This window comes from Prunus avium, chromosome 4 (genome assembly GCF_965620075.1).
Source record: "Prunus avium chromosome 4, drPruAviu1.hap1.1, whole genome shotgun sequence".
Classification (NCBI taxonomy): domain Eukaryota; kingdom Viridiplantae; phylum Streptophyta; class Magnoliopsida; order Rosales; family Rosaceae; genus Prunus; species Prunus avium.
The window spans coordinates 22,169,298-22,193,672 of NC_142287.1; the positions used below are offsets into that span (position 1 = coordinate 22,169,298).

Below are 24,375 nucleotides of genomic sequence, written 5' to 3' on the forward strand. Positions count from 1 at the left end.
CTCCCTCTCTATAGGCGACCAACTTGGAGCTAATTGGCGACGACGTGTTTTGGTCGCTTAGTTATTTTAGCGACGAAATTCTGTTTCGTCGCATGGTACTTTTAGCCACGAGCTTGCAGCGACGACCTTGGCGACCAAAAATATTCGTCGCTATTTATCGTTGGCGACGAAATATCATGTAATAGCGACCAACTGGTTTCGTCGCTAAAAGGGATTTTCCTTGTAGTGAGTTTTGTTTTTTCTGATTCAACTTCTTGTTTCATGCTTATGATCATTTAGGTTATTTGGGACGTAATTGTGTTAGTTGTCATGAATCTGGTGTTAGTTGTCATGATCACATCTAATATATCAAAGGCAAATTAAAATTTTTTATCACACATCAGAGTATAAAGACTTGAGCAGTAATTTGGAACAAACGAATTCGCACTTTTGCATATCAAAGATGGATGCATCGCAACTGAGGGTTCAAACAAACTTCTTTAAAATAAAAACGTAATTTCGTAATCATAAACAACCACCAAATTCATTGCAATTGCTCTAATCAATCCCCATTCTGAGTCGTACCCTCTCGTCTTGTCTCATTCCCTTGAGACTCACAAGGCTCGGCTTATAAAATCCCAGAAGATCGGTGTCAAACCATTTATACACCACCTTCTTAATCACCTCATTTGTTCATGTCATAAAAGAGTCTTCCCTCCCTTATAACGCAGCTTGAGCTCATCACAATCAGCCTTCACAGAAATGAGAACTTGATCATCCAAAAGTGGCTGATGCTGCAAAAATTTCAATGGCACAATGATCTTAATTTGACTCCATTTTTGCTCTTTCAGGTCTTCTAGCACCAAGACATGAAGGTCTTGCTCTACAATATCTCCAACAGCTATATGTTGGTTCCAATTGAAAACCCAAACTCTCTTGCAGCCATTGAAAACTCCTTGGGCCAATGTAGTTGTGATGAAGCACTCGTTCCACGGATCGAGATCTTGGACTTCCAAGCACCAATCTTCCCCATCTGTTATAATTTCAGAACAAAAATAAACCCCATCATGAACCTCATCAGTTAGAAAAAATTGCCTTCTTGTTGCCCATTTGCCATTTTTCTTCAACAAGCCTTGGTTTGGGTGTTTCAAGGCTCTCCAATCCCCATCTTGTCCAAGGCTCATAACTTCATATCCCACTTCATCATTGTGGATATAAGCACTTACCAATTTGGCATCACCAGTCAATGAATCAAAAGCACATTTCATTCTACACACATCCATATGTGCATTAGGCAAGTCAAGGACATGACCGATCACCGGATTTCTGATGCGGCAAACAGGAAGAGTATGATGCTTCTCTACAAACAAGCCGGCAACACGGGACATACACCGGATATTTTTACTGTGAAGAAGGGCTACTTGGTCATGTTTCCTACTGTATTCACATTTTATTGGCAGAGGACTAGCCCGTGATGAGATTTTGAAAATATGCAGAGCTTAGTTTCTAGAAAAGAGGAAGAAAAATTGAGCTAAGAGAGGATAGAGAGATCGTTGAGAGGAGAGAGAGCGTCTGTTACTGCGCAATGAACATAGCAATGCACACACACACACACACTCTAATTTCATACCAACGGAATTATCCCCTTTACAATGAATGGAAAAACAGATTTAGCCTTACAAAATGTGTCAGCAATGTGAGCTGTACACTTGGCATTGCATCTACCACCAGCAAAATATAAAATATAAACACCCAAAATATAAAAACCAGTTTTCATTTGAAATCATTGCTAATTACCTATACGGGTGTAGGCAAGGCAATTCACTCTCAATCATTGCTAACCACTATTTATTAAAATATATGAACCCATGTTGAAAATACTTGCAGGATGACTAAAAATGTCTAGAGGGAGGTGTATAAGCCAATTTAAGATTATAATCAATAAACAAAAAATAAACTTCGGCAGCAGGATTGATATGGCTTATCAATCCCAGAACGTGCTGGGAATAAAATAAAAGAACACAGAGAGAATTATTTTACGTGGTAAAACCCCACCTCTGGGGAAAATCCACGGGACTCCTCAGTCCAACACAAATCCACTATAGAACGATGATTACAAGAAGTACTCAAACACTTATCCTAGACACATTCTAGATAATGTTTACCGACTTCTTCGTAACTCAACTTCTGTCACGGGATGATCTTCGACACTCCTTATGTTCAACGCAATACTGGTCACGATTGCTTCAAGCTCACCGGAGGAAAACCGCCACCACGGTCTTGATGCCATCAACCATATGAGTCACTGACATGCATATGTATGCAATATGAATGATGAATAAATTCGATAAGTCACCAAGCAACAAAGGAGCACTTGATGAATTACCAAAGAAAAATCAGCACGACAGACTTTTGCTCAAAGATTTAATATGCTCAAAGATGTAATTGCAATGAAAAGCCCCTGTTGAAAAAGAAACAACAATACCTTTATGCAAAGCAGGTTTCTCTCACTAGAGAGCAAACCACGAGACTACACTTCCAAAGCAACTATGACTCTAAGACCCATTCAGACTACAACTCCTTTTTGCAAGAGAAAAACACAAAGCCACGTGCTCACTCTCTTGCCATTTAACATATTTGATTCTCTTAGATTCCTATTGTAATTTCATCAGCTTTTGTATTATAAAATAAGGTTTTCCAACAATCAATTTTTATCCAATGAAACAATGTTTATGAGCATGTAAACAACGAAGCCAAATAGGATATTCATTGAAACATGCTTTCCAAGTCCAAGATAATGAAAACATAATATTTTAACTTAAATTAAAATAGAGTCCAACTAGGAAAGTAATCTCAAGAGATAAAATCTAATCCTATTAAGAATAAGATTAACATAAAAACACTTGAGTGAAAATAACTCAAACTAGGAATCTTATAATGAATGCATGATTATGTCATGATTTACCTGAAATTAGTTTCCTCATATCGATCAAGTCATACTTCGAAAATCCGGGATTGAATGTGTTGCGCCAAAACTTCCAGTAAAAGATATTCATACCCTAATTCCAAACCTATGCTAGAGTCTAGGAAATGACAATACAATTTTCATACTAACACATGTCTAAGGTGTAAAAGTTGTATAAATCTACGTTGATTAGAATGAGAACGGAAATTCATGTCCAAGTCTTACTAGGATTACTAATTATTAGCATGTCTTTCTTGCACATGTGTGACTGCTTCCTTTAAATACATTATATTTAAGATGTTAGCCGTGCGGCTATACTATTTATACTATTTATTAAAATAAAAACTAAAAAAAAGAGCCCGGTATAGCCGACCGTCTATACCACTTATTAAAAAAACTTATATAAGGGAGCCCAGTATAGCCACTCGGTTATACTATTTAACAAAAAAGATAATAAAAAAAAGGACAAAGTATTGCCGAGCGGCTGTACTACTCATTTAAAATAAGAAAGCCCAAGTATAGCCGCGCGGCTATACTATTGATTTTTTATTTTTTTTTAAAGATCCCGCCTATCGCCGGGGTGCCTTTTTTTTTCTTTTTTTTTAAAGGCTATAGCCGAACGGCTATACTATTTAATTTAATTTATATTAAATTTTTTTTAAAAACAAAAAAAACACCGCAGTATAGCCGAGCGCCTATACTATTTATTGAAAAAGAATTAAGAAAACATTAAACATGAAAAATACGTACATATGCCTACAATATGTGTATTATACATTTGCTTTTTAAAAAATGTGTATTTGTATGAAAAACAGAAATATTATTAAAAATGCTCTCCCATTGCTCTACATGCATAATATATTTCATTAAACAAGTTACAGTAGTTCAGCGCTATTACTTAGATCGCAGGATCCAGAGATTTAACTGCCAAGACAAATATAATACAGATTACAGACAATGACAATATGCTTATAATCATTGTGTTTCAGATGCTACCTCTATTATCATATTCTGTCAAAACTAACGAGTTGAGTGAAATGAATTGAACACTAACTTAAGGAGACTCGTGCCAATTACTGGCTGAGTTGAGAAATTACACACTTTAAAATCTCACAACAACATAAAAAAAGTAGTTATTGAAGAAAAGTATTTAGACTGGAAACCTCAAATCAAATACCATAAAATAAAATAAAAATCATTTAGACTGGATTCTCATAAAATACAATCTTTAAAGTAAAAGAAAAAGAAACTGCAGCATTCTTTAGTACAGCTCCTGGTAAATTTGGAATAGCAACCAAAAAAACCCAAATAAATAGAATACCAAACCACCAGGTAAGCAATGAGATGATTTTAGATGCTGAATGAGAAGGGGATTCTCATAAAATACAATCTTTAAAGTAAAAGAAAAAGAGATTGTAGCATTCTTTAGTACAGCTCCTGGTAAATTTGGAATAGCAACCAAATAGGGGTCAATCATTTTAGTGACCATGTAGTATTATTAGTCATTAAAATTCACTGTATTTGTTATCATTATTCATGTGGTCACAAGGAAATTGGTCACTACTGACATTTTTTCTTGTAGTGCTAAGGGCCAAGACGATTTCAGAAGACATCTAGTCAACTGAGTCAACGTGGCCCACTATCTAGGTCAACCGGACACTCGGGACCCACAACCTTTGATCTTTTATCCGGACATTCCTATAGGTCCACAATTCCACTTAACTTTGAAACAACTCATCAATTCAAAACCTTAAGAATATAACCTGTATAACATATTTCTAGAAATCAAAAAAATCTTAAATATTTACCTCAATCCTCTGAATTGGTCTGAAATCCTCAAGTCACCCCCCAAGGAGAACAACTACCAAAATAGCACTTGGAAACAAAGAAGCTTGTTTCATTTTGTAACCCTTCCGAGAGGGCTAAACTTGCTGGATGACTATGTATTTTGGATATGTTGTAGAGAACAAAATTCTCAAAGACTTTTGTAAAAGAAACTTTCTCATCTAAGCAAGAGAAATCGACATGCAAGACATAATTCGAGCCTACATCAACACAACAGACAAGGATATGAACATGTTACACTCCTATAGAATGTTTGGATGGCTATACTTTTTGGATGAAGCTCAAAGTTTGATAGATTATAGCCAAGACATAGAAAAACAACTTTCATGAAGGGTCATTAGATCATGGGAAAGCTCTATGCAAGAGTGACTAAGTTGGCAATAGTGTGGAACCAGCAGATAGGAAGTATGAGAAAACTAGTCTCACCTTGAATACGATTTCAGCTGGTTAAAGACCTCAATGGTCTTGCCTTTTGGATATGTTGTATCTCTCGACCTTAGAAACAACTTGTGTGAAGGACAGAGGTGAAAAGTGTTGGCATGAGTTGGAAAATATGGTTGCATAGTCAACACGTGTGGGCACCTTATCTTGTTTAGAGAATATTGTTTTATGGTAGACAGTTAGCATGTGTTAGGAAGGATTTAGACAACTAGCTTATCTTTATCTCCATACTTTTATGGAGCACTTTCACTTTGTAATGTGTATATATATTGACCTCCCCATTTGGAGGAATATTGAAATAAAACTACTCTGTATCTGACATGGTATCAGAGCATTAAGCTCTTGAGACCTGAACTGATCTATCCTAGCTTTCCATACAATTTCGTTTTTCCGCTGCTATTACCCTACTCTGCATTCCGCTGCTATTACCCATACCCAAACCCAGAAAATATTACCACTGCCCACTGAATATCTATACTATCCAACTGCCCTCCCACTACCCACTGCCAGAACTGCTCCATAGCTTGCTGCTACCGTCAAACTGATCCAATCCTCTCCTCTTTACAAAAATCCATTTTATTTTTTCCATATTCCCACATGCCCATCATTCTTTACTTTTTCTCTTTCCCATAAACTATATTAACCTTTTCTCTTTTTCCCATAATTTCTATTTCCCATCCGAGACAAGTTTGTCTCCCTTTTCAAACCAAAGTTTTTGAATAATATTCTTTATTCATTTACCTATGGCTGGTGATAGATTTGAAAACTTCCAAATTGCTCCTGAGAAATTGACTGGGAGAGTCAATTATGATTCCTGGGCTCGTGCAGCTCGCATGTCCATAGCCAGCAAGAAGAAGCTCGGCTATATTACTGGTACCAAGAAAGCTCCTAAACAGGAAGATGTTGATGCCTATGAAGATTGGGAAGAAGAAAATTGTACTGTTCAAACATGGCTTCTCAATGCCATGGAAAAACATGTACGTGCTCTGTTCGATCGTCTTACTACTGCCAAAGCGATCTGGAATGCTGTAGAGAAAACTTATTCTGTGAGTAATAACTCCTCAAAGATTTATGAGTTGACCAAGAGATCTGTCAACACCATGCAAGCAGGACGCACCTTGGAGGCTTATTATGAGGAATTGCAAATCATTTGGCAAGAACTTGATGCCATCAATCCACCTCAAATCAAGAATGAAATTGATCTCTGCACTCATTTGGTAACTGTCACAAATTTCCGTGTATATATCTTGTTGGCAGGGCTGGATTCACATCTTGATGCAGCCCGGGCACATGTGCTCCGCTCTGATCCTCTTCCTGATGTCTTAGAAACTTATGCTATGATTTGTGAAGAAGATGTCTGACTAAAAACCATGTGGAGTGAAGAGAAGACTAGTGGAAGTGCCATGGCTGCACGCAAGGGATTCCAAGGACCAGATCGTACTTCTTTTGCACACCCACCTAAACCAGCTTCTACTTCAAAACCAGTCATTGAGAGATCCTCTGCACCATTACAGCCCTCTGTCAAGCACAATGGATCGTCTCCTACTAAAGATGAGCAAAAATGTACTTATTGTGGTAAAAACCATACTATTGATAAGTGTTGGAAACTTCATGGACGACCTGCATGGGCTGATGATTTGATTGCCTAGAAACATAGAAGCAGTGCTGCTCATGTCACCACTCAAACCACTGGGGATGAATCAGGTGATGTAACCACTAAGGAGGCCAAGCAAGGTAAATTTAGTTATGCTTTATGTACTTCTACTTCTGCTTGTGATAGTGCATGGATAGTTGATACTAGAGCAACTGATCATATGACTAATAATCCTAGGAAATTCACTACCTTTACTTCCACATGTTCAAAATATATCATGAAAACTGCTACTGGAGAAACAAATGTTATCACTGGCATTGGCACTGTAAAACTTACCCCTTCCATGACCTTAAGTAATGTCCTTCTTGTTCCTACATTAGATAAGGATCTATTATCTGTGTCCAAACTTACGGCAGGATATTCTTCCCATTTTTTCCCACAACATTGTTATTTTCAGGATCTTCACACTCAGGAGGAGGTGGGTCGTGGTTTTAGGAGAGGGGATTTATGGTACTTTCATGGTTCAAAGTCTGACATTGTTGCACATCAAGTTAATAAGCAAGTTTTGGAGAATGAGAAGATGATTTGGTTGTGGCATCAACGGTTAGGACACCTATCGTTTGGATATTTAAAGCACCTTTACCATCTTTGTTTGCTTCTTGTAATAAAGAATTCAAATGCTCTACTTGTGAGACTTGTATTTTCGCCAAAAGTCATCGTACTATTTTTTCCTCGAGTGATAACAAGGCATTGATGCCATTTACTTTGGTCCATTCTGATGTTTGGGGTCCTTCTCAAACCACTACATGTGGTGGTATGCGATGGTTTGTGACCTTTATTGACGACTGCACACGTATCACCTGGATTTATTTGCTCAAACACAAGAGCGATGTGAGTCGTATTGTTAAGGAATTCTGTATGATGGTTCAAACTCAATTTGCTACCACTATCAAAGTGTTGCGTTCTGACAATGGCAGCGAATATGTTAATCGTGATCTTGCTGAGTTCTTTATCTCCCAAGGAATGATTCATCAAACATCATGTCCCTACACTCCGCAACAAAATGGTGTTGCGGAGCGTCGCAATCGCCAACTCTTGGAGGTTACCCGAGCCTTTCTGATTCATCACAATGTTCCCAAGTATCTATGGGGGGAAGCATTGCAGTCTGCTATGTATGTAATAAATCGGGTGCCTTCTAGTGTACTTGGGTATCAAACCCCGCTTCAAGTTCTTCAAGCTAAAATGAAGACCATGTCTCCTGTCACTAACCTTCCTCCTAAGGTGTTTGGGTGTGTTGCCTATGTTCATGTGCTTCCTCATCATCAAAGTAAACTCGACCCATGTGCCATCAAATGTCTTTTTGTGGGTTATGCTTCCCATCAGAAAGGTTACCGTTGTTATCACCCGCCTACTCGCAAGATGTTTATTACTATGGATGTCACATTTCATAAGGAATTATCCTATTTTACCATTGATGGCTCTCCTCTTCAGAGGGAGAATGACAGCGTAAAAGAGAATAGGCATGAGTGGCTTACAATTTCTGCATCTAAGTCTAATAATGTCCCACGTCTGGATGCTCAAGTTGAAACTGAAGCTTCTGATTCTGTCCCATGTGTGGATGCTGAAGCTCACACTGAGGCTATCATTGATGACCAAGAATTCAACTTTCAGACACCAGAAACTGAAAACACCATGGAAACACCATCTTATTCCCCTCTTTCTCCACGGCCTATCCAACCTACTCGAGAGGTCCCACATAAGGTAACTCTTGAAACTAATGATGTTTTAGGTAATTTAAATAACAATTTTGAGTCTCAACCACCAAAATATCAATTGCCTGTTCGAACAAACCGTGGTAAACCCAAACCTCAATATACTACAGACCTAAATGCTAAAGCCAAATATCCCATCATTAATCATGTGTCAACCCATAGATTATCCAAGTCATATGAGTCGTTCTTATATCAAGTATCTACTGTATCTATTCCAAGACAGTTGCAGGATGCATTAGCAGATGCAAAATGGACCAAAGCTATGGCAGAGGAGATGAGGGCTCTACAAAAGAATCAGACATGGGATGTGGTTCATTTGCCTCCAGGAAAGAAGACTGTTGGATGCAGATGGATTTTCACCATCAAACATAAAGCTGATGGCTCTGTCGAGAGGTACAAAGCTAGACTGGTTGCTAAAGGTTATACTCAGAAATATGGTGTAGACTACAATGAGACTTTTGCTCCTGTAGCTAAGATCAATACTGTACGTATATTATTGTCTTTAGCTGCTAATTATGATTGGCCTCTATTGCAATATGATGTTAAGAATGCTTTCCTACATGGGGAGTTGAAAGAAGATGTGTACATGGATCTTCCACCAGGTGTTCCAGAAAGGATAGGAATGGTATGCAGGTTAAAAAGGGCATTATATGGATTAAAACAGTCTCCTTGATGTTGGTTTGGAAGATTTGCACTATCAATGAGGAAGTTTGGGTACAAACAGAGTAACTCAGATCACACATTATTTCTGAAGCATAAGAAAGATAAGGTAACTGCTTTAATTATTTACGTGGATGATATGATATTGACTGGAAGTGATGATAATGAAATTGATAAATTGAAGAAATATCTGTCAAGTGAATTTGAGATGAAAGAGTTGGGGGAATTGAAGTATTTTCTTGGGATAGAAGTGGCCAGATCAGACCAGGGCATATGTCTTTCCCAAAGGAAGTATGTTTTAGATCTCTTAACTTACACAGGTATGCTTGGGTGCAAACCAGCTGACACTCCAATTGAACAGAATCATAAGTTACAAGAAAATCCTGGTGATGTTCCCACCAACAAGGAAAGATATCAACGACTGGTGGGTAGATTAATTTATCTCTCTCATACTAGACCCGATATTGCTTATGCTGTAAGTGTTGTTAGTCAGTTCATGCATGCTCCTAGTGAAAGACATATGGATGCTGTCAACAGGATTCTACGATACTTGAAGAGTACTCCTGGAAAGGGTATTATAACTATTGAAGGATATACTGATGCTGATTGGGCAGGTGATAATACTAACAGGCGTTCTACCTCTGGCTACTTTACTTTTGTTGGTGGAAATCTGGTTACTTGGAGAAGTAAGAAACAAAAGGTTGTGTCTCGTTCGAGTGCTAAAGCTGAATACAGGGCGATGGCCCAAGGTATTTGTGAATTGTTATGGGTCAAGAATGTGATGAAAGAACTAGGTTACAAACCTAGAGTTGCTATGTCATTGTACTATGATAATAAAGCTGCCATTGCTATTGCTCACAACCCTGTGCAACATGACCGTACCAAGCATGTGGAAGTGGATAGACACTTTATTAAAGAAAAGTTGGAAGCTCATATTATTGATGTGCCATTTGTGAAGACAGAAGACCAGTTAGTTGATATCTTGACCCATGTTGTTTCCACCACTGCGTTTTCCAACTCACTTGACAAGTTGGGCATGCGAGACATCTATGCACCAACTTGAGGGGGAATGTTGGCATGAGTTGGAAAATATGGTTGCATGGTCAACACGTGTGGGCACCTTATCTTGTTTAGAGAATATTGTTTTATGGTAGATAGTTAGCATGTGTTAGGAAGGATTTAGACAACTAGCTTATCTTTATCTCCATACTTTTATGGAGCACTTTCACTTTGTAATGTGTATATATATTGACCTCCCCATTTGGAGGAATATTGAAATAAAACTACTTTGTATCTGACAAAAAGAGCAATGGAAACTCACATGAAAAGCCAAATCCATGCATAACACAAAGTACCAGGCAGAGATGAGCGGTTCATCTTCAAACTGGTTTTTCGGGTGATTATATTTCTTGGATTGGGCTAATGTTCGGATGTTCCTACTAGACAACCAGAGGAACAAGTTTGAAGAAGAAGAAATTTCGTTTTGAGTTCAGGAGAGAGGGGTTTTGAAGCAGTCAACTAGATTGACGGGTTTGGAACTTGTGAGGAGTTGGGAGAGAATTCTTTCGGAAGAGAATGGTATAATTGTGTGGGAGTTTGAAATGAAAACTGACCAGACTTGGGAACTATAAGAGACAGGCGTGGGGAATCAAAAGAGGAAGCCGTGGGAGAGTCTAACCCAGGGTTTTTAAATTTTGACTGCTCCAAAAATTTCAATTGTGCCACTGCACTCTGTTGACCACAATTTCCTCGTTAAAAAGCTAATTTGAGCCCACTACATGTCTACGAACTCGTGAGAGCGAGCTCTATGAAATGGTGCAACTCTAATTCCCAAACTATTTCCAAATAAAAACTGACCAAAATACTTTACTTCAAGAGCAAAAATGTAACTTCGCAAAATAAAATAATTAGTCGTGACGGGGTGTTACACATTTCCCGCCATTTTTTCTTGATGTGGATTTGGAGGAGATCTCAACGAGGAAGCTGATCATGCGGTGCAATAACACTTTACCCTTTTCATTATATTTTAGATCCTTAGGCTCAAGTAACAAATTCCTACAGAATTGAAAGAGACTCGAATGTTCTGTATAAAATAAAATTGCTATATCTTTGCAGGCCTTGAAAATTGAACTTGGGACAACTTATGAAATTGTAGAAGAATAAGAAAAGTAAACTAATTGCTAGTTGATGACCTTAATAATATATATTAGCATACACAAAATGTGTGTCTTGCGTACACTTAATTAAAAGAAAAGGAAAAACAAAGTCACGCAATTAGGGCATGTGCTCAGAAATCAAATCAATAGTATCAAATAGCCACAACTATATGGACCTAAATAATTATTTTGAAGGGAACAAAGTTTTTTCTGGAATCAAGCTATTATCTAGGTGCATCAAACTATTATCTGACAATATCAGTACTAATATAATTTGGATTGGATTTGGGTCATTTTGGTCCCCAAACCTGGATGAGGCATGAAGTCAATATTTTGACCACCAAATTTGAATCACACCCACATACGGATAAGCTGTGTCATGATTCACACTCTATAATGATATATATCTGTTATAAAATAAAATAAAATAAATTTCCTATTCCAACAAGTAGATGGAAACCTATTCCATGTTGGAGTCGGCTAATGGATGCACATACTATTTATACGCAAGGGCACCCCATTCTACTTTCACGCAAAACTTCTTTCTTTTACGCAAATTTGCTCAGTAACTTATCTCTCTCTGCTCTTAAACTCGCTTTGCTTTGTTGTCTACGTAAATCATGGCTTTCAGAAAAAGTACATTGATTTTCTTGGTTATGCTTGCTTTATGTGGTGTTTGTTTTGGTGCTGTGTATAGAGTTGGTGATTCTAATGGGTGGACTTCTAGAGGCCTTGTTGACTACAACGAGTGGGCTTCAACAAAAGACTTCCATGTTAACGATACACTCATATTTGCTTACAACAATCAATTCCACAACGTGATGCAAGTTACTACCCAAGATTTTGAATCTTGCAACCCTAACTCTCCGGTCGCAGTCTATACCTCGGGATCTGACACCATCACCCTTGATAGGCCTGGCAATTTTTACTTTTTCTGTGGTGCTCCTGGTCATTGTCAAGCCGGACAAAGGGTTGAGATCATGACCAAGCTACCTACACCGGATGATTCATTTGCAAGTCCAAGTCCGACACCTTATGGTTCCTCACCTTCAGCCTCTCCTACTGAAGCGATATCGGCAAGCTCTGCTCTAAGTAGTGGTCCTGTTCTTCATTTTTCGAAACTTGGGTTGGGTGTCACCATGTTTGTGTTATCTCTACTCTTTTAGGTTTGGTATTTTAGATATGTTTCTTAATATATATAGTAGGGATGTTAATGTTTCATTCAATTCGTGAGGTAGATGGATGTAGTTTTAATGTTTTGACTTATAACGTAGTTTTGAATAAATTGTTTGATTTATTATATTTGTCAATTTATATTGGTTTCTTCTCTTTGGGTTGTGCCCCTGTTGAATACTGAAAACAACAAATTTTTTAACAAGGGTGTAATTTGTACGTGCAATTTTGATAGTCTGAGTCCAATTTAATTATGTCACTAATGAAAAATAAAAATCAAACTTCTTGTACTTCAGTTGCAAGTACTTAACAACTTTCCTCATATAATCACTCACAACATGATAGTAACATTTTGACTGTCAACTACTGGATCCCGAAATATGTAAGTTCTGAAATATTATGAAAATTATGGAGTTTTCTGAATTGGAATGGATGTTGAAATTCAGAAATTTTTTGGAACGGAATTGGAAGAGAGTTTTCATTTCGAAATTTTTTGGACTAGAATTGAAATCCCTTTATTCTGATTCGTCCAATCAACCCTTTCAAAATTAAATTATACACGATGAATAAATTTGCACAATCAAATAAAAATTCTTTGTTTTAGGCAAGCAATTTCTCGTGGGGGGGTGGCATGGCAACAACAACTTGCAACAACTCCATTTTGCTTTTAAAGTGTTTTTGACAAAATAATGTGTCTTCGTTTTTTAAAATTTGAAATTTTAATCTATTTTGGGTCTTAACTTGGCTCAAGTATTGGCAAAATAATAATAATAATTCAAGTGAAATATATCCCCAACTATATGGGCATATTCCTTTTCACAGTTGCTAATCTGACACTAACCAGTACTAAGCCGATTTGGATTGGGGTTGGGCCATTCAAACTTTATAATTAACTCTGTTGTGAAAAAAAGAAAAAAAAAATCCTATTCCAACAAGTAGTTGGAAACCCTATATTCCACGTTGGAGTATATATATATATATATGCAAGAGCACCCCATTCTACTTTCACGCAAAATTTCAGTCAGCTCTTCGATCCTTTAACATAAATTTGATCAATCACTCGATCTTTTTCTTCTTTTTAATCCTCTCTCCTTTTTGTTGTCTCTACTCATGGCTTTGGGAAAAAGTCCACTGATTTGCTTGGTTATGATTGCTTTATGTGGTGTTTGTTTCGGTGCTGTGTATAGAGTTGGTGACTCTAGCGGGTGGTCTTCTAGAGGCCTTGTTGATTACAACGAGTGGGCTTCAACAAAAAACTTCCATGTTGGTGACACACTTATATTTTCTTACAACAATCAATTCCATAACGTGATGCAAGTTACTAACGAAGATTACGAATCTTGCAACCCTGCTTCTCTATCGCAGTCTATACCTCGGGATCTGACACCATCACCCTTGAAAGGCCCGACAACTTTTACTTTTTGTGTGGTGCTCCTGGTCATTGTCAAGCCGGACAAAGGGTTGAGATTCTGGCCACCATACCTACACCAGATGACTCATTTACAAGTCCAAGTCCGACACCTTCATCCTCTCCTGCTGATGTGAAGTCGCCAAGCTCAGCTCTAAGTAGCGGTCCTGCTCTTCATTTTTCGAAACTTGGGTTGGGTGTCACCATGTTTGTGTTATCCACTCTTTTGGGTTTTGTATTTTAGATTTGTTTCTAATTAATACAGTAGGGATGTTATTATAGTTGTCAACATATATAGTTGAATAAAATTGTTTGATATATTATATGTTTGGTTTGTGTGTCTGTGTCACTGCCAAGTGAAAATTAAACTAAACCTATCTATGCAGAAATAAACTCCGATATATGCTTCTCTCATCAATTATAACTTGTTGGAGATCTCATCTAGTTCGAGAGCCTTACAGAGTTGTGATACGAGCGTTCGAAACCTATTTCCTCAGCTTTTGCCTTCAAAGAGTTTACAATTCGTCTGAAGGATTAAAACTTTGTTTTGAAGAAAAGCAGGGCTTTAGAGAGTATGCAGGAATGGCATTTCATTTTCAAGGTTGATTTCGTTGTACAAGCATTATACATGTATCTACACAACAACACTGAGAAACGCTACTTTTGTGTAGCAATGTTGCCTTCAACTGAGGGAACCGTGATCGGGGCATGGCAGCAACAAGGCACATGCTTTGTATATGAACTTAAGTCGCGACAACTCCAGTTTGCTTCCGAGGACTGCTCAAAGGACGTACTCTGATTTTTATCTGTCTATTTCTGTGATGCTTTGAGATCTCAGTAAAATAAGAAATAAGCGATCATCATTAAATTGAAAAGATGTCTCAAATATTGAGACTTTCAAGTTAGCACGTGTTGCGGCAATATGATTTGGTCAAATTTGCCTTAATTAGCAAGCCAATTATGACGTGGTTTGGTTGGATTACAGATACTAAAACCACATTCATCTCCATAAACTGTGTATTATACAGTAAATTGAACTCCTTAATTTATCTTGTGATGCATATATAAGTGATGCCTCAATTTAAATTTCGTCTTTGGAGGATTCTGTTCCGATATTGGAAAAAACGTAGTATAGCCGACCGGCTATACTATTGCATTAAAAAAATTGAAAAAACCCTAGTATAGTTTCTAAAAAATTGGAAATAACTGAGTATAGCCGTGCGACTATACTATTTCCTTTTAAAAAAATTGGAAAAAAAACCCCTGTATAGCCAGGCGGCTATACTATTTCTTTAAAAAAAAAAAAAAAGAGGTGCGTATAGCCGCACTGCTATACCATTTTTTTTTAAAATTCGGAAAACGAGTATCGCCTGCCGGCTATACTTGGGATTTTCAATTTACTATTTCCTTTTTTTTTTTTTTAAATGGAAAAAACCCAGTATAGCCTTCTAACTAAAAAAAAATTCCCAATATAGCCGGCTAGCAATACTACTTCTTTCAAAATTAGAAAAAAAAGAAGAATTAAATACATTATATTTAAATGGTATTGCCGTGCGACTATACTATTTATATTTCATTAAAAAAATATATGAAAAAAGGACCCTCCTAGTTGCATTACTTTATACTTTATAGATATTAATATGAATAAAATACGTACGTGTTTTATTCAGTAAAAGTTTGGCAAACTACAACTTAAAAGTTCCACCACTATTTAATATTTTAATATATATTATTTGTATTCAATAATATGTGATAATTATATGTATAATATGTGAATTTTGTAAGAAATATGTGCATTAAACATGAAAAATACATACGTAATGTTTAATATGAGTATTGTACATTCACTTTTTTTTAAACATGAATTTTACCAAGTCCTTAAGACGTTTACAAAACATGGATGTAGTATTGAAATATTAATTTGGTATATAGGTGTGGCTATATTTTTTTAAATAAAAAAAAGAAGAAGAAAAACCCTAGTATAACTGTATAACTACTCGGCTATACGATTTCTTTTTAAAAAATTGGAAAAACCCCAGTAAAGCCGATCAGCTATACTATTTCTTTTTAAAAAAAAATTATGAAAACAATACCCTCCTAGTTGCATTAGTTTATACTTGATAGATATTAATTCGAATAAATTACGTACATATTTTATTCGGCAAAAGTTTGGAAAATTACAACTTAAAAGTTCCGCCACTATGTAATATTTTAATATATATTATTTTTATTCAATAATATGTTATAATTATGTATATAATATGTGAATTTTTTAAAAAAAATATGTGTATTAAACATGAAAAATACATCTGTAATGTTCAATAAGAGTATTGTACATTCGCTTTAAAAGAAAATGTGAATTTTACCAAGTCCTTATAACGTTTACAAAATACGGATGTAGTATTGAAATATTAATTTGGTATAGCGGTGTGGCTATATATATTCAAAAGGTATCATACGCCCCAATCAGAGCTCGAACGCCAAATATGTAATTCCTAGTGCGTCCTTTTTCCATTATTCACTCCAATTCTTCTTCAGCCATTTCTTCTACATCATTCATGTTTGTATTCAACATAAGATGTGTCTATTAGGATCTATGGTTGTTGATGTGCATTTTTGGGATCAACGTTTGTAGTTTTGTATATTTTTTTATGTTGTATTTGTGATTGACATGATAAAATTCATAGTTGCACCACTCAAATGGAGTCTGAAAATACACAAGTAAATGGAAAAAGGGAAGAGCAAACAAGATTATAATGCTTGGAGTGTGGAAGAGAGTAGAATGTTGTTGCAACTCATGGTTGATGCTACAACCCGTGGATGGCGTGATGCTAATGGAATGCTAAGCAAGGCAACTGTAGAAACCAAAATACTCCCCAAGATTAATGAAAAACTTAGGTGTCACAAAACCTATTCTCAATACTAGAGTCGGTTGAAGTACTTTAAAAGAGAATACCAAAAATATTCACAGATTCTTCGTCACAGCTCTGGGTTTGGGTAGGATCCAACCACAAAGAAATTCACTGCTCCTGAAGAAGTTTGGAAAGACTACTTTAAGGTTAGGTTATTAACTTTTCTTTAAATAATTTTGTGGGGGCTAAAAATCTGCATGGTGGAGCCTGATTGGAGCAAGTGGGCAGTCCAATCGACATTTGGGATCGTGAAGTATGGTGGTGTGACCCCAGAAATCCCGGTGAATCTCGGCCGCCGCTCTTGATCGTGGGTTCTGAGCTTCTGGCCGTGGAGACGCATTTATGGCCTGGATAGCTGGTGAACCAATATCTCAGGCTGTCAGAATTCTTGTGAGAATGTCCACGTCTAATCACTCTGATCCTCATCACCAAATCCTGACTTCAGTTACTTCCCACCTTCCCTCATGCATTAAATGCTTCTTTGTGGCCAGTGGGTTTGCTGCATTAAACAGGCACTACTTCATTAAATGAAGCCTGGGACCCTGCTGTCACGTGATGATTTGCCTTTAATGCCTTGGCCGTGATTTTGTTCGGCCTCGGCCTCGGCCTGCGCTTGAGGCCGAGATGATCATGCCTTAGCATTTCTTCTTTTGTCTTTAGGAAGGCGAAGTACCCTGGCGAAACGCTGCGTTTCAGTTTTTACGAACAAGTGCCAGGGCCGAGAGAATGGGCTCCTTCGGCCAGCTTATGGCCGTGATTTATCAGGCGCAAACAGGAAGAGGAGGCCAACAGGGAAGCAGGAATGGGGGCCATTCACCGCTTCAATGCCCTACAGGCCAAAGTCGCTCAACCACAGGTTCAAGCAAAATGAGTGATGTTCGTCGACGCCATGGTGGATGGCAAGACAACCCGTTGTCTGGTGGATACGGGTGCCTCGCACAACTTTATGTATGTGCAGGAAGCAAAGAGACTTGGGTGTCGAGTCTCGAAGGAAGCAGGCAGTATGAAGACGGTGAATTCAACTGCCAAACCAATTGACGGAGTAGCTCGTGGTGTGGGGTTACACATTAGTGCTTGGAAGGGAGTAGCTGACTTCTCCGTGATCTCGATGGATGACTACAATGTCGTGCTAGGAATCGCTCATGGACAAGGTAAAGGCATTTCCCATTCCATTTTACAATACTATGTGCATTGCACAGGGAGGGGCAATGCCATGCATGGTGCCAGTGGTGAGGCAACAAGGCGAGTCAAAGTTTTTGTCAGCCATGCAATTTTCCAAGTCTTGGAAAAAGGGTGAGCCGACGTTCCTTGCAACTATAAAGATGGATATAGTTGAGAAGGAAGTCCAACTAGTCCCAAAAGCGGTGGAAGCAGTCCTTAAGGAGTTTGCAGATGTCATGCCCAAGGAGCTGCCCAACACCTTACCACCTAAGGGAGAGGTGGATCACGCCATTGAGGAGGAACCAGTGCAAAAACCTCATGATCTTGGCAAACCTTTTGAGGTACACACTGATGCATCAGATTTTGCTATTGGTGGTGTATTCATGCAGGATGGACACCCATTGGCTTTCGAGAGCCAAAAGCTCAATGACACCGAGCGAAGGTATACCGTTCAAAAGAGGGAAGATGCAGACTCGTTTGTGCATACTTGTCTTGTATGCCAACAAGACAAGACCTTGCAGAAACAGCCAGGTGGGTTGCTAAAGCCACTTCCTATTCCAACCAGACCATGGGAGAGTTTGTCCATGGACCAACGAGATTGGGCGAAGCTGTTAGATGTTGCTCAATTCTCGTACAACTTGCAGCGATCGGAGTCGACAGGGTCAAGTCCTTTTGAGTTGGCAATTGGAAAACAACCTATGACACCGAACACAGTGGTGTCATGCTACACGAGGAGTAGCCCTGCGGCATACAAGACGGCCAAGGAGTGGTAGGTGACTAATGAGTTGGCTCGGGCTCAATTGGAGATGGCAACTTGGAAGATGACGAAATCGGCGGACAAGCACCGGCAAGATGTTGTATTCGAACCAGGTGACATGGTCTTTGTGAAGCTCAAACCCTCTCAACACAAGTCCACTAGAAAGGTACACAAGGCGTTGCTGAGGAGATATGAGGGCCCATTTCCTATCATCCGAACAGTGGGAAGAGCTGCTTACCGTGTGGAACTACCGCCACCATTGAAGATTCATCCGGTGTTTCACATGAGCAATCTCAAGCCTTACCATGCTGACCCCGAGGAGCCAAGTCGAGGGGAGTCTCAACAAGCTCCACCTTTAATGGTGACTTCATCTGACAGGGAGGTCAAGTGCATCATGGCCAAGCGCGAGGTGCGACGCAAAGGTGTACCGAGTTTGTCAAATGGAAGGGCCTGCCAGAGTCCAAAGGCAATTGGGAGAAAGAAGAGTCATTGTGGCAGTACAAGGACAAAATCAAAGCATTTGAACAGGAACTACCTCGGCGACGAGGACGTCACCAGATTAGATGGGGGAGAATGTCACGGCCCATATGTTCTAGGCCCAACCCGTCGGATGGATCATGCTAGACCTCTTAGCCCACATGTCCAGATTTAATGTACAATAGTAGGTAGCATTTGGTTGGTGACAGTAGTAGGTAGATCCCGATTGGTGACAATGTATCTTAGCCCTCTATTGTGGTGGTAGGTGGGATATGATCACTATATAAGGAGGATGTTTGATTGTATATCCTCACCTCACAACTTGTAAAGCATTGAGTAGCAATACAAGCATATATTCTCCCAAACTCTCTTGAGCGTTCTTGAGTGTTCTTATTGTTCTTACTCTTGCGATAGTGTTCTTGCTTGATTCGATCTTAGATTGTGGGAAGGAATGTTGACTTAGCTTGTTCGAGAAGCGATCAAGTCTAAGGCCGCATGGAAGGAAAACTCCGAAAAAGTCATCCCGTGACACTATGCCAGAGTTTCTTTGATCTTGCGTGATCGTTAGTGGAGGATCCCTAGAGTGTCTTAATTTTAATGTTAGATCGCCCTGTTATTGTAATGGCCCTTTGTGTCTAGGGGTTTTTTTTTAAGCCGAATTATCAATGCAATCCCATAATTTCTCAACCAAAAAAAAAAAAAAAAAGTTCAATTTCAGTATTTATAAGTTCACCAAACATGTGACATGACTTTTGTTCAATTTAACTAAAATAGCACAGTCCAAGCCATCAAGCGTGGCTTATTGTTCTTAAGTGATCAAATTAGAAATACCAATAATGTTGGATCAAGACTAGTCTTTTATGTTCACGATAGTTCGTTTCCCAAAAAAATATATGAGTCGTGATTCAGAAATATAAGTCGGGACATACCTCACTGGGAATATTAAAGTTTTTCTTCGTTTCTTATGAAAGTGGCTTTTTCTTCAAAGATTTGGCCCATCCTTGAATTTTTTTTGGTCAAAAGGAAATTTCATTACTAAAGAAAGATTATGAAAGGATAGTTACATAAAGTAAGCTCAAAATAATCAGGTTAGGTTAGAGAGATGTAGGAGGCACATAGTACTTTTTTTAAAGATTCAAAGAAATACATGAGACAGTTCCTCCATCCACGCAAAATGAGCCCAAAATGCCTAAAATCCAAACAAAAGGCGACACCAGACATTTGCTTCAGAGAGAGCTTAGGTCTTGGGCATATAAAGTTGCCACAAAGGGCCATGTTAACTTCCATACCAAGTTGCCAACCCTAGAGAATTAACATGTGCCTTATTGCAACGTACATTATGGGTCATTTCCTATAAAGTCTTCAAAAATAAATAGAAGGCATGGAGAAAGAAACAGATGTTAGTTACAGAAAATTAAAAGAAAAAACATCAAAACGAAGCAACACATGTGGATGGACTGTCTGTGGGGATCGCTGCTCTACTTTCAAAACAGCCTAATCAATAATAATTTATTAATTTGTGAAAATCTTTGAGAGTTCTCATCTATTATTATTAATTTTGAAGAAAATTCATAGTTGTAAGTTCGTAACATCAAACAGAAGACAGTTTGTGTAAACTTCTTTTTTTGGCATGAAGTTTGTGTGAAGACGTTGATAGATATAGTAAGTTCTCTTGGCTCTTGTTACACTAGTTCCTCTTGGGTTTTCCACCCAGTTCTTAATCTTTGTACCTTTTTTGTTGTTGTGTGTTAATGTGGCATTTAGGGTCCACTTGGATGGAGTGACTTCAAATTTAGAAATTTCGATGACTTATAAAGTTAAACTGTTTGTTTGGATTACATTCATGTATACCATGATTTCAAATCCAATTCAAATAGGAAAATACGTCCCTCCTTATTATGTATGCAGGAGCTCCTACATTCCTGTCAATAACAGTGTGACATGTGTGCATAAATTTTTATTTTTGTATTTTTGATGAATTATTTTTGCATATGTGTCAAACTGTGATTCGTAGAAATAATCTATATATATAAAGCAAAAGGCAGAGAATAATGAAACATTCAAAATACCAGAAAATGCCCTTGGTTAATCCAAACATTAAGAATTAAAATTATTAATTAAATGAGGATAATATGGTAAATTCACACTTTTTCATATTAAAAAAAATTAAAATAAAAATAAAAATAAGATAATAAATCCTATATATTTTTATGGAACACAACTACCCATTATCTTTTTTAATTCTAAAATAAATTAATTTTTTATTATAAAAATAAAGCATCTAGTAGGCGCGGAAGCGCGTGCCGCTTGCAAAGAGGCTAGTGAATTAGAGTAAGGAGGCACGTAATATCCTTACAGTTAAGTCTCCATCTCTCTTAATTTCGGCCAAAAAAGAAAAGTCTCCAACTCTCTGAAATTGGCCTATTCTGCATTATATGATGCCTTTCTCTATCTTACCTGTTGTCTACCAGTCATTTCCAACCACCATCTGATGTAGTACAGCCCGTAGGTATTAGATTAAGCACTTAAACAATAGAACATAGAAGAATATAAGAGACCGAGGAGAAGAAATATAGATCGAAAAGACGAGATAAAGGGCAGAAACAGTAGAACAAAGAAGAATATCGGGGATCGAGGAGAAGAAATATAGATCGAAGGGACGAAATCAGAGAGTTCTAGGAAAAGGTTTACTCAACATTCAAATCTCCATTTTGAAGAACTACATGGGGGTATTTATAGCAAACTAAAACCTAGACATAATAGGATAAAAATCCCTTGCTTAAACAGAAATCCTAACCCAAATAAAAAAGGAAACTTAAAACTAGAAATCTGGAAATCTGGAAAAGTAGAAATCCTACTAGAACTTGGAAAATTAGAGAATCTAGGAAACTAATAAATTTAGGTCCTACGCGTCCTGCATCATTCTCTTCTGGCGAAAAGAACTCGACTCCGACGAGTAAACAACCACAAAAGGTAAATTAATGACAACAACGCCAACTGCAAGTATGAATAATAGGGGACGAGGGTCAGCAATCATAAATGTCCGGATCATAAACACCTTCGAGAGGCTCCACAATCTCACAAAGCTCACTAGCGGGAGTGTTGATAGTTAAAGTTCGCATGGCAATGGAAACATTCAATGCGAGCATTAGTAGAAACAGCCGGTCCTTTGTTAGGTGGTGGTGCAAGCGGTTTAGATGGTCCTGAAAACCCGGTATGCATATCCGTAGTGGGAAGAGTTTGGTTGGCGATTGCAAGTTGACCAGAATATCCTGAATGTTGTGGCGACAAATATGTCTCAGCTTCCAATGCATGACAATATGCATCTTCCAAAGTATGCGAACGGAACCGCCGAACTTCACACTTGATATCGTCACGAAGACCATGGATAAAGCAAGACATAGTGATGTCGGGTTCTTCACGAATCCCCGCACGTATCTTGTGTTCGATAAAACGAGCGTGGAATTCAGTAACGGTCGAACTGCCTTGTGAAAGGGTCCATAATTGTTCATATAATTGATGGCGATAAAAGGTGGGAAGATATTGTTCGCGAAGCTTTAATTTCATCTCGTCCCATAGAGTCACAGGCGGCTGTCCAAATTGGTATAGTTGCTCCTCCACAGAATTCCAATATTTTCTAACGGCTCCCTGTAGCGTTATCTTACCAATGCGAAGTTTATGAGCATCTGTCAAGTCGTACCAGGCGAAATAATCTTCCATGGCTTGAACTCAATCAAGAAACATCGTAGGATCCCCACGACCATCAAAAGTAGAAGCGTTAGGCTTGATGTGGCGGATGACATCGTTGTCAAAACGGCGAGGGGTATGAGTGTACTGAGCATGTGGAACGGGTGGCAGGGTAGGAGCTGGAGTAGTCACTGGAGGAGGGCCCGTTGTGTGTTGGGTATAATGGAGTGGTGGCATAGTCCCAAAAGAAAAAGGGGGCTCCAATTGAGCCTTGGGCGTGTCGAGCGAGAGCCCAATTGAGCTATGCGACATGCCGTATGGCATGGCCTTGAATTTCTGATCCACCGGTGGAGTGGGCAAAAGGCCACTTTGTGGCGGTGGCGTAGACGAACACGAGAGCACCGCTGAGGTAGAAGAAGGTTCAGCGTGTCCAGCCCGAAAGTGATTGATGAGCAATTGAACGGAGTCTTGGAGTTTGGTGATGGCAAGGTCCGTCGTCGCACGATGTGTGTGAGCCTGTACCAACTCGTCTTTGAGGTCAGCACTGAGTTTGGAGAGTTGGGTTTCCATGCCAGCGATATCGTCAGAAACTTTGTCTTGGAATGCATGAAATTGTTCCCCAAGGCTGGCCACGGTTTGGGGTGCCATGGCAGAGATCAAACGCAAACGAAAGTGAGGGAAGGCTCTGATTACCAATTGATGTAGTACAGCCCGTAGGTATTAGATTAAGCACTTAAACAATAGAACATAGAAGAATATAAGAGACCGAGGAGAAGAAATATAGATCGAAAAGACGAGATAAAGGGCAGAAACAGTAGAACAAAGAAGAATATCGGGGATCGAGGAGAAGAAATATAGATCGAAGGGACGAAATCAGAGAGTTCTAGGAAAAGGTTTACTCAACATTCAAATCTCCATTTTAAAGAACTACATGGGGGTATTTATAGCAAACTAAAACCTAGACATAATAGGATAAAAATCCCTTGCTTAAACAGAAATCCTAACCCAAATAAAAAAGGAAACTTAAAACTAGAAATCTGGAAATCTGGAAAAGTAGAAATCCTACTAGAACTTGGAAAATTAGAGAATCTAGGAAACTAATAAATTTAGGTCCTGCGCGTCCTGCATCACCATCATTAATCAGTTTCCTTAAAAACATTTGTGCAATGCATGAAAATAGAATTAAATTATGTGCCTTCTTAGAGTACTGGCCTAAGACCATACTGGGGTCAACCCCAGACCTCAGTAACCTACTTGCAAATCTAATTTTTTTTTTCTAATTTTTTTTAATTTATCAAATTTAACTCTATTATCAAATCAAAATCCTTTATTTCAACACCTCCATTCGAACTGTCAGGAAAACAAAAAACAAAAAACAAGAAGACAAA

At 38.3% G+C, this 24,375-nt stretch overlaps 1 protein-coding gene and 4 pseudogenes across 1 annotated transcript; 3 read left to right on the forward strand and 2 right to left on the reverse strand.

Annotated features, from left to right (window-relative positions):
* Positions 1 to 537: 537 nt before the first annotated feature.
* On the reverse strand, positions 538 to 3,035 carry LOC148295035 (uncharacterized; annotated as a pseudogene).
* Positions 3,036 to 5,973: 2,938 nt separating this feature from the next.
* On the forward strand, positions 5,974 to 6,591 carry LOC148295036 (uncharacterized). The gene has a single exon (XM_088252361.1). The coding sequence runs from the start codon at positions 5,974 to 5,976 to the stop codon at positions 6,589 to 6,591; it is 618 nt and encodes a 205-aa protein (XP_088108487.1).
* A 5,459-nt stretch (positions 6,592 to 12,050) lies between these two features.
* Positions 12,051 to 12,578, forward strand: LOC110751207 (mavicyanin pseudogene; annotated as a pseudogene).
* Positions 12,579 to 13,731: 1,153 nt separating this feature from the next.
* LOC148295037 (mavicyanin pseudogene) lies at positions 13,732 to 14,237 on the forward strand (annotated as a pseudogene).
* A 7,557-nt stretch (positions 14,238 to 21,794) lies between these two features.
* On the reverse strand, positions 21,795 to 24,089 carry LOC148295038 (uncharacterized; annotated as a pseudogene).
* Between the last annotated feature and the right edge of the window lie 286 nt (positions 24,090 to 24,375).

Excerpts from the sequence above, each read along its gene's own strand:
- LOC148295036 (XM_088252361.1), top strand. The coding sequence starts at position 5,974 with ATGGCTGGTGATAGATTTGAAAACTTCCAAATTGCTCCTGAGAAATTG.